Source organism: Triticum dicoccoides, chromosome 1A, assembly GCF_002162155.2.
Source record: "Triticum dicoccoides isolate Atlit2015 ecotype Zavitan chromosome 1A, WEW_v2.0, whole genome shotgun sequence".
NCBI lineage: Eukaryota > Viridiplantae > Streptophyta > Magnoliopsida > Poales > Poaceae > Triticum > Triticum dicoccoides.
This window is the reverse complement of record NC_041380.1, coordinates 506,342,981-506,354,183: the sequence shown is the minus strand read 5'-3', so window position 1 is coordinate 506,354,183 and position 11,203 is coordinate 506,342,981. Positions and strand designations below refer to the sequence as shown.

The following is an 11,203-nucleotide window of genomic DNA, read 5'->3' as shown; positions in this document are numbered from 1 at the left end:
TGTATTTTCTGATCCCTTTTGGCTCAAGGTCAATAAGCGACTTTTGTTAAGCTCTTTGAGTATCTCCATGCCATGCTTTACTTTGACATGTTCAGATCCTGTAGCATGTAGTTTTGTGGCTCCGAAGAGGGCTACCTGATCTGAAATTCCAGACAAGTGTTAATTTCACTAAGTCTGAGATCTGTTTGTCATATGCATTTTTGCCATGCTTATTTGAACCTGTTAATGGATGAATTGGCCATAGCTCAGTGCTAGACTTTTGTTAAGCATCTTGTGTGCATCCCTGCCATGTATTTTGTTGTCATGTTTGGGTGCTGTAGCATGTTCATCTCATTGCATTTAGATGCCTACTTGCTGTAAATCGCAGATCGGTGTCATATTTGAATCGCTTGCCATTTCCAAACCGTAACTCTAATTCCGGTGTTCTTTATATTGTTTTCAAGCGATTTCATCTCATCTTTCCAGTGGCACACTTGGTTTTCCAAGTTGAGGCCAGATTCATGCATTTTCTGTTATATCTTGCATTTTGCATCCCGCATCGCATCCCGCATAGCATATCGTCTTTGCATCGTGTTGTTTGAGTTTGCACGTGGTTGATTGTATCCTTGTTGCTTGTTTGTCTTGTTTGGGTAGAGCCGGGAGACGAGTTTGCTAACGAGGAGCCCGTTGAGTTTGCTTTTGAGGATCCAGTCAACTCTGACAACTGTGCAGGCAAGATGATCATACCCTCGAAATCACTACTATCTTTGCTATGCTAGTTTGCTCGCTATTTTGCTATGCCATTGCTACGATGACTACCACTTGCTTGCAAGCCTCCCAAATTGCCATGTCAAACCTCTAACCCACCTTGTCCTAGCAAACCGTTAATTGGCTATGTTACCGCTTTGCTCAGCCCCTCTTATAGCGTTGCTAGTTGCAGGTGAAGATTGGAGGCCGTTCCTTGTTGGAACATCTTTTACTTACTTGTTGGGATATCATTATATTGCTATGTTATCTTAATGCATCTATATACTTGGTAAAGGGTGGAAGTCTCGGCATCTCGCCTAGTGTTTTGTTCCACTCTTGCCACCCTAGTTTCCGTCATATCGGTGTTATGTTCCCGGATTTTGCGTTCCTTACGCGGTTGGGTTATAATGGGAACCCCTTGATAGTTCGCCTTGATTAAAACTTTTCCAGCAATGCCCAACATTGGTCTTACCATTCGCCACCTAGCCTTTTCTTTTCCTTGGGTTCTGCAGACTCAAGGGTCATCTTATTTTACCCCTCTGGGCCAATGCTCCTCTGAGTGTTGGTCCAACCGAGCGATGTCCGGGGCTACCAGGGGCAACTCTGGGCTGGCCTACCCGACGTCTAGCTCATCTGAGTGTGCCCTGAGAACGAGATATGTGCAGCTCCTATCAGGATTTGTCGGCACATTCGGGCAGTGTTGCTGGTCTTGTTTTAACCTGTCGAAGTGTCTTGAATTACCGAGATACCGAGTCTGATCGGAACATCTTGGGAGAAGGTCTATTCCTTCGTTGACCGTGAGAGCTTGTCATGGGCTAAGTTGGGACTCCCCTGCAGGGATTTGAACTTTCGAAAGCCGTGCCCGCGGTTATGGGCAGATGGGAATTTGTTAATGTCCGGTTGTAGATAACTTGAACCTTAATTTAATTAAAATGAATCAACTGAGTGTGTTACCATGATGGCCTCTTCTCGGCGGAGTCCGGGAAGTGGACACGATGTTGGAGTAATGTTTGCGCATGTTGCTCTCTAGTTTCTCGCTCGCGCTTTGCCTCCTCTTCTCGCCCTCTTTTGCGAATAAGTTAGCCACCATACTTGCTAGTCGCTTGCTGCAGCTCCACTTATATTTACCTTGCCATACCTATAATCTTAAATAGTCTTGATCGCGAGGGTGCGAGATTGCTGAGTCCCTGTGGCTCACATATTACTATTACACCAGATGCAGGGCCTGATGATTCCGCTCCAGGAGACGCGTATGAGCTCAAGTGGGAGTTCGACGAAGACTCTCAATGTTACTATGTTTCCTTTCCCGATGATCAGTAGTGGTGCCCAGTTGGGGGTGAACGGGACCGTGTCGCATGTTGGGTTCTCTTTTATTTTGGCGCCGTAGTCGGGCCATGAGTGTTTGGATGATGTAATGTTATTTATGTACTTGATTGACGTGGCGAGTGTAAGCCAACTATGTTATCTCCCCTTTTATTATTATATTACATGGGATATTTGTGAAGATTGCCTAACTTGCGACATATGCCTTCAATGCGATTATGTCTCTAAGTCATGCCTCGACACGTAGGAGCTATAGTCGCATCGAGGGTGTTACACCCACCAAAATGTGGGTGGGAATGGGAAACCCATGTAATGAGGAGGACCTCAATTTTTTCTATGCTCCCACCACCATCACCGTTGGTAACGGTGAGAGGACCCCCTTTTGGGACTCTCCTTGGCTCCTTGGGAGAATGCCTAAAGATATTGCCCCGCTCATCTATGAAGCCTCCAAGACAAAGAATTGAAAGGTGAGGGAGGCCATGAAGCACAACACTTGGATTCTCAAGATCAACCCCCCACCAACGTCTCTGTTGAGCACATCACGCAATTCTTCGTTCTATGGATGATACTAAATGAGGTCCATCTTGACGAGCTCAACGAAGATGATATCCTTTGGAAACACACTACCTATGGGTAATACTCGGCGGCCTCCGCGTATAGGGCGCAGTTCCTAGGGACGGTCCTTTCTCCCATGGAAAAAATGGTTTGGGCACCCCCCAAAGTCAAATTTTTTGCTTGGTTGGCCCTTCAAGACAGAGTTTGGACGGCGGATAGATTGGTAAAGCGTGGGTGGCCAAATTGCGATCTCTGCCCTCTTTGCTGCACGGTGCAAGAGTGTGGACCTCACCTCTTCTACAAATGCCGCTACACCCAGCGTCTTTGGTCTTTGGTCACTGAGAAATTCCACATGCACGGGCTTGACACTTCCGCTTGGCCCCTGTTCGACTCGGTGGACGAGTGGTGGGATAGCACCTGCGCCGATGGTACGCCGAACCGCCAAGCCAAGGCCTCCCTCACTATGCTCGTCGCATGGACGATTTGGAACGAGCGTAACGCAAGAGTGTTTAAGCATAAGAGTGCTCCACCGCCATTCTTGCTCTCCTCCATCTGTACCGAGGCCAACCTTTGGGTCATCGCCGGCGCAAAGAAGCTAGGGTCCTTTATTTCACGTGAGTAATCCACATGCCGTGTTTGTTGGGTGTCTTGTAACAAACTCTTTTCTATCTTAATTAATGGATGAGGCAAAGCTTTTGCCTTCGTTTCAAAAAAAAAAGATACATTGTACGGGCGCACATGCCGGAAGTGCTCTTCTCAGCTTGAGCTCACATGAGCTCGGATAAATAGTAAAAGAAATTATTTAAAAAAAATCTGATATTTTTAGCAAACATTGACAAATGTTTTGATAGCTTGCAAAGTTTCATTAGGGGATGATACTCATGGAATACGTGACAAAAAAAACAAAATGAATGCATCAAAATGCTTTGAAAAAAACATTGTTGGAGCCTCAATTTTCTTTCGCCATGTTTTTCACAAATGTCAGATGATGAAACTTCGCAAGCAATCAGGGCCGGCCCTGGGCCAGGGCAGGAAGTGCGACGGCCTAGGGCCCAGACTGATAAGGGGCCCATACCCAGGTATGGCTTTTAGGTAAAACGTTCCACCGGCAAATAATCTACGAGTCTTCTTCTCAAAAAAAAAAATCTACGAGTCTTAAGGCCCAACTAGCCAGTCTAAGAAGCAATTAAAGGACCGACCAGCCAGCCATCCCTCGCACTGCTTCCCTCTTTTACCTTGGTAACAGCGCACACGGCGGCGGCTGCCGATTCCTCTTCAGCGATTACATCACCCAAAAACCAATGGATCTTTGCGAGAGGATGATTTCTTACATTTTCTCTCGATTTCTCCATCTCCCGGCGTGAAGCGGCAGTGACTCAGTTTGCAACAATCAAAACACAGCTACAGGCTGCTAGTTAAGGGATCAAATTCATGCAATTTCTTGAATCATTTACCTTTGAGGCTTTGATGTTAATCTTTCTAGTTTCTACGTTTTGTCCGTTTGTGGATTTATCATCTCTCTTCTGTACAGATTGCTGTTTTGAAGTAGATGAGGAACCGAGGACCGAGTGACTGAGTGAGAACCATAGCCAGATCGTAGATGGTCGGATAGTTGAATTTATGCCACTTCAGGTGCTCCCAATCCTTTCTCACAAAAATATTTCCTAAATGGCATTTGCCTAAATATCACCGTTGGAAATTTTGTTCATGCATTTCCATGGTGATTTCTTTAGAGAACCGTGGTGAAATTTTGTCATATGTATATATACAGGGTTTTTCTTTTACTCTACGGTAGTTTTGGGGGCCCGCTTTTTCAGTTCGCCCGGGGCCTCTCAAAAGTCAGGGCCGGCCCTGCAAGCAATCATAACATTTCTCAATGTTTGCAACAAAAAAATGAGTATATGTTCTCTTTTTTAAAATTTTACTGTTCACCCGAGCTCGCATGAGCTCGAGCTCAGATTTTTTCGCAACCCCATATCCTATTAAGTGAAAAATGGAAATACATCTGTGCACGACTACCTCGAGCTCATATTAACCGTGTCACGTACGTGCATGCTTTCTTCTTTTTAGTAGAGCATGCAGGATTACTTTTCTAAGCTACTCGTGCACGATTACTGTCTTTCTCTAGTGGAAATGCACGATTACCTTTCTTGTTAGATGCACGATTACCTTTTTTTAGGACATTGATGAACGATTACTTTTGTTTTTTAGGGCAGGATCCACGATTTACTGGCACGAGGAAATCAAGAGAGATCACCCTTTTTTTTGAGAATCTATTTTTTTTTGAGGATATTTTTTTTTAGAATCAAGAGAGATCACCTTGGCCGACCCGTTTTTCTGTTCTTTTTAGAATCATGTCGGCCCGTTTCATATTTATGGGCCGCTCATCAGGCTAAATGGACGAGCCTCTCAACTCCCAAATGCCCCTAAAAGAAGCTCCCAAATGCCGAACGTACCCAGAGTCTAGGTCAGGAGCATAGCGGCGACGGCGGCAGGACGATCAGCCGCGCCTGCTTGCCGAGATGGAGGCGGGTTCGGAGACGACGGGGGAAGCGGGAACCGAGAGGGCCGGGGGGAGTAGGAGAACGTTGAGGAAGACCACAAAGGCGGATTATCCATCGGTGCTGGACGTGATGGATGCCGCGATGAATCAGGTACTAGAGGAGCAAATGGAGTGGCTGGTGGCGAGGTGGAACGCCGAGAACCCCGACGCGACGCCGCTCGTGGTGGAAGCGCTCACGGAGGAGCAGCGAGAGTCGCTGGAGCGAGAGCATTTGGCCAGGGAGGTGTTGATTGGTCAGGCGTACGTGGATAAGATGGCGGCGGAAGACATGGCAAGACTGGAGTTGGAGAAAACAAATCCGAAGAAGGATCCCGACGAGCGGTCTTACCAATCTTACCGAGAGAACTGGGAGTGGAAATATGCTGAAGAGTTCGGCTCCTTCGAGGCCACGAGTAAGTCAATCTCCATTCCTTTCTCTTATTACTGTGTAGGAATTTCCCCAAAAGGGTCGTGACGGATCTCACTACCTTCAGTGTAACAGAGTTGTGATGCTTAGCATCATGTCAGATCTGTTTACGACGGTACATCCTGAGAAATCAAGCAAAAACAGCTGAAATTTAAAGAGGTTTAGCCAAGTATTGCAGGCAGTTATTTCTAGTATGAATGATAAAGCAGAAATATAGTTCTACTTATTACATGAAAATGCATGTGAATTAAGCTGCTGGCGTGGTCTTGACCTCCATTTTGTCTTCACTAAGCAGATGATATCTCCTCAATGAGCACGCCACTTGTGCCAGTGTATACTTGTATCTGCTGGTTGGTTTTCATCGCACTGAAACCTGTCAAATCCACATTGTTACTTATCACAGCTTTGAATTTCTCTTGTGTTGTTGTTGTTGTTGTGATGCTACTTTCTGTAAACCTTCAACACCCAGCATTGTAAATTCCCTGTCAGTTTGATTTTCAGCGGTAATTTTGCTTTCCAAATGTGATTAAACAGTCTGTTATTCTAGAACTGTGTTAGATAGTTATGCATTGATGGCGCTGATTGTTTTGCCTTACTCAAGCCCCAAATAGGTTTATCTTCATTTGATCCCACTGTTGTATGCCTCAGGCTCTTTACCCTGGTGGTTTGACAGTTTAAATGGTTGTGGAAGCTTTGCTCGATCAGTCCAAAAATCAGTATTTTTCCATCCCCTGTAGCTATTCTTCTATCATCTATATATATATAAGACCTCTCCTTTCCATTAGGCTTGCATATTTTAACCTTTCTAGTGTTTTGCATTTTTCAATTAAATCGCTCTAATGTTCAATCAGTAGCCCCGCCCTGGTACACCTAACTACATTATTGGCCATGAACCAACCTGACTGACTAAAAGTTAATTTGGAGGCCTTGTATTCCTTCAAACATAAATAGTAATAGTTTCATATTTTTGGCCACATATGAATCATCCTGCATAAGGTTGATAGTATATTCCGCGTATTGTAGGATAGATACCCCCTTCTTCAACCAAATATGGTACGAGTCCGATTATTGCATCACTCAATTGTGCCATATTTTGCCAAGCAATTTTGACATTCAAAGTACCCCCTGTTATAACACTTTTGAGCCATTTCAGCCACATTTCACTAAATCCTTGATTCTCCATGAAATGAAAAAGAAAATTCTGTCGTGCATTTTTTCAAAGTTCAATGTCTATAGTATTCCTTACTGTTTTTACAAAATGGATCAGTATAAAAGCATATGACTAAATTCAGCAAATTGGGCAAACCTTCAATCCACACATCATCCTTCGTCACTGAATAAATAGTATGTTTCCGTTGCCACTCATTTGCTACCCTGTAAAAGCACGCTGTTTTGTTATCGCCCTCCAATAGCCACTTCTTGCTACACCGTTGAAATCAATAGTATTCATTATCCTCATAAAGCTTAGACAATCCAGTTTGTATTTCCCCCTACGTGCAAGTTGCTCTCTGCAAATTACTCTCGTCTCCTCTAGATTTTATAATTTATTCTGCAACTTCTTGTTCAGAACTGTAGAATTTCTCCTCTTCTGTTTGTCCCCTATAAATGTAGACATTTTGGGGCTTCCTATAATTTGAAAATAAATCTATCAACGGGCTTACATTTCTGATAGTCTCATTACAAAGTGTTTCTACTATATCAGACACTCAGGCTTGCCTAAAAAAAAAATCAGAAACTCAGGCTGCTTTGTCGAACTTTTATCATGTCGAAATTCGTTTGATCTTTCGTTCTTTCATCAGCGACTAAACAGTATATTTCCAATCAATTGATGATTCCATTGCGTCTCTTCTTGCTGTATATTCAATCAATTGATGTTCCTATATTTAATTTCACCATTGATCTGGATAGATAGAGGTAGGACATTACTGAATCACAATTTACTGTCACCACATGCATAGGTTAATATCTCTTTAACTGAAGTGAAATTTCCTGCCACTACATGCAGCTCTGATCCCAGCCATGTGTTTCACGGACAAGCCGACGAAGCCTGGTGTTACTAACCCCAAGCGTAGTATGCAGATCTTTTGAGTTAGAGAGAAGTGCATATTACACCCCCCAACTCTAGCCCTAGTCTAATATACACCCCTTAACTCCAATACTGTCTAAAATACACCCCCCAACTCTCAAAACCGGCTAGAATTCAACCCTCCCCTCCCTGTTGACCGGTTTTGACCCAGTTTGACCGGTTTTGACACCTGAGTAAATTTGAGATGTCCGTAAATTCAAAAAAAAATCAAAATTTTCAGCATTGTGAACAGTATTCGGGAAAAAATCCAAAAAAAATCACCACGCGCTCAAACATCATCCATGCAAAAAAGGGGTTTTTTAAAAAAATCGATTTTACTGTTCACCAAGCTGAAATTTTGAAAAAAAAAGTCGAATTTACTGACATCTCGAATTTACTCAGGTGTCCAAACATGCTGAAAAGGTGATTTTTTTAATTTACTGTTCACGCGGTGCAAAAAACTTGGAACATTTTTGAATTTTTTCAAAAAAAAGTATTTATGGTTTTTAAAATTTTATTTTTACTGTTCACTCAGTCAAAACCGGTCAAACTGGATCAAAACCGGTCAACAGGGAGGGGAGGGTTGAATTATGGCCAGTTTTGAGAGTTGGGGGGGGTGTATATTAGACGGTATTGGAGTTGGGGGGTGTATATTAGACTAGGGCTAGAGTTGGGGGGTGTAATATGCACTTCTCTCTTTCAGTTAAAGTTGAGGAAATATATGGGGATTTACATTGGCCGCTGGATGTGTTTGGTATCGTTGCTGTGAGGGATGACCTGGATCACCATCGCAATATTATCTTTGAGCGCAAAAGGGATAACTGCCAAACTCTCAATGAGGAGGTTCTTATCTCTCACATTCATTATGTTTTTTTTGTTTCTAGCTCTGCAACAAAGCCTTTTTTGATTACTGTCCTTGAGTGTTTCCGTATTGTATGTACCATGTGTCTGTTATGGTTTTTTACTTCACAACCTCTAGTATGTGTTTGATACTAGTATTCTCTTTTACTGTACTTCATGAGAAATGGTTGCAAGATGTTTTAGAAACGTTTCAAGGTATTGGAAAGCAAATGTTGCAGACATGACTTTCATTAATATGCTTTGAGCTATATGTGCAGACCTCAACCACTATAGTTCCTTCTTTTTTATGTTACGCTAACGCATTTAGGCTAATGTTTTCTGCCATCATTTGTTTGCACCTCACATTGTATTATGCTCTATGCATGGTAACGTTCTCTTGATTGTGCTGCTCAAATTTTACCTCTTATCCAACTTCACTTGTTAGTTCATATTTGCTCTGTTGGTTTGAAGGCTTCAGAAATATTTGAACATCCATTTTATTGGCATTGTGTTCACTATCCGTTTTTTGTTGTTGTGCCCACAGATTTCTAGTTTAGGCCAATATATTATCACTATAAATTAAGTTACAGTTGATGATCAGCTGTCCCTTTTCTTTTACCAATATTGGAGATATTCTCATTGTTTACTCAAATTGATGGTGTTGCATGCAGGATCCATATTTAGTATTAACAGGTCCTACCCGTGCTCCCGTGACTCTGTTTGGGCCTATGCATTTCGATATCACGCTGAAAGTGAAGCGCATTAATGAGTTAGAGGACAAAGATCTAAGCCTGCTAGGCTTTCGCTACGAGTGCTGCAAGTCAATCAATTATCAAGTGAGTAAGGGAGAGTGCGCCCTCAGATCATGCGTGAGCAGCCAAAAACGTAGAAGCAAGATGAGCACATTGGAGCTGACATGTGGCATTGTAGCCTCATCCATTGAGGCCACAATCAGTGTGCGTATTGTTGGTGGGTCCTGGCCAGATGGATTCAGCGGGCGGTTCATTGCCTCGACTGCAAGCGTCAGTCACATGAGGGTGTTACTGCTTAATATTGGAGATAAGGATACGCCTGTTGTTGCTGCTGATGGCACCATTGAGCTGTCACGACGCGTGGTTTCTGTTGAAAGCTTTGGGGAGCTGAGAGTGCATGCAGCAGGTTGGCTAGGCAGCCAGCAGATTGACAGTGAGGTGTTCTTTAAACCATTAGAATCTGGTAGAAGCTCTCGTTCGCTTAAGGTTGGCTCGTGTGAAATGGAAGTTACCGTTGGCTGGTCCCTTTTTCCGTTATGTTATCCCATTGACCGTATTCCTTCACCCAAGAATGGGTGAGGCGGATAGTAGCTGCTGTCTAACTATAATAACTTGGCCACAGTTCTTTAATGAACTTTTGTGTGAGGCTGGTGCTAGCAGGAACTTGTCTGACCTATGCGATATGTTTTATGTAGTGCGATATATTATGTACTATATATGGTTGTTGCTTCTGAAATGGCATGTTATGAGTCGTGGTGGTTGCTTCTGAAATGGCATTTTATGAGTCATGTTTTGTGCTAATTAATGATGAAAATCGAATATCTTTGAATGTTGTTGCATGTGAGGATAAGTTAGATCTGCTGGTTTAATTAACTGTTTAGACATTATACTTGCACATTCTCAGGGCGGCATTTACAGGTTAGAAATACAAAATTTCCTGTACTATAAAATACAGTATGTGTTAATTGTGCTGGATTAATGTGAGGGCATGCAAATGAACCATAATTTTGCTGGTCATGCACTTCCTTATCTTGAAGACAATCAATGCTTGTAAATGGAAAAGGGAAAAAGAAATCAATGAAAGAAGATAAATGCCATGATAATCAAGGGGTCATGAGCTGGGTGGCAATTTTGTGAAGACAATCTTGAAAGTGGCACGAATTCAAAGTGGCAAATATCCAATTTTCTCACAACCACAACTACGGGAGGGCTATTATTGGTGGCGCAAAAAATACCCCTGCGTCACCTAGCTCTGGTGGCTCGGGGGAAACCTAACCTCCTGTAGCTGGCCCTCCCCATCGACTCTTGCTGTCATCGCTGTTGCTGGCTCCTGCCACCGTGGCAGCGGGCCCCACCCTCGAAAGAGGGTGGGAATCTTTGGTCGTCCGTGGGGGAAGGAGCGCGTGCGCTTGGGCGCAACTTGGTGCTGTGGGGCGGCGGCCTTGGCCCGGGCTCTCGGCGCGACCTGGGTGTGGACCTCATGTGCAGCGGCGCTCGACGCAGGATGCGCGCGCGGGGGGCGGATCGACAGCTGAGTGTGGTGGCGGCTCGTGCAGGTTGGGCGCGACGACTCGCAGGTGTGGCAGACGGCTTCTGAAAATAAAGTTTCTATGATCTGATCATGGAGGAGAATATTTGAGTTACGAGTTTGGTCTTCATTTGAAACAATGCGGAATAGTTTCGCAACTCATGCATAGACCCGATGCCACTGTTGGGAAACGTGGCATGTAATTTCAAAAAAATTCCTACGCTCACTCAAGATCTATATAGGATATGCATAGCAATGAGGGGGGAGTGTGTCTACATACCCTCGTAGACCGTAAGCAGAAGCGTTTGACAACGCGGTTGATGTAGTCGAACTTCTTCTAGCTCCGACCGATCAAGCACAAAACGTACGACACCTCTGAGTTCTGCACACTTCAGCTCGGTGACATCCCTCATCTTCTTGATCCAGCAAGGTATCGAGGTAGTAG

At 43.8% G+C, this 11,203-nt stretch overlaps 2 protein-coding genes across 2 annotated transcripts; both read left to right on the top strand.

Annotated features, from left to right (window-relative positions):
* Positions 1–5,162: 5,162 nt before the first annotated feature.
* On the top strand, positions 5,163–7,668 carry LOC119310739. Its single transcript, XM_037586402.1, has 2 exons — positions 5,163–5,559; positions 7,579–7,668. The coding sequence occupies exons 1-2, from the start codon at positions 5,238–5,240 to the stop codon at positions 7,659–7,661; spliced, it is 405 nt and encodes a 134-aa protein (XP_037442299.1). The 5' UTR covers positions 5,163–5,237; the 3' UTR covers positions 7,662–7,668.
* Positions 7,669–8,367: 699 nt separating this feature from the next.
* On the top strand, positions 8,368–9,966 carry LOC119310632. Its single transcript, XM_037586332.1, has 2 exons — positions 8,368–8,481; positions 9,150–9,966. Exon 2 carries the CDS (start codon positions 9,207–9,209, stop codon positions 9,807–9,809), a length of 603 nt encoding a protein of 200 aa, XP_037442229.1. The 5' UTR covers positions 8,368–8,481; positions 9,150–9,206; the 3' UTR covers positions 9,810–9,966.
* The last annotated feature ends 1,237 nt before the right edge of the window (positions 9,967–11,203 follow it).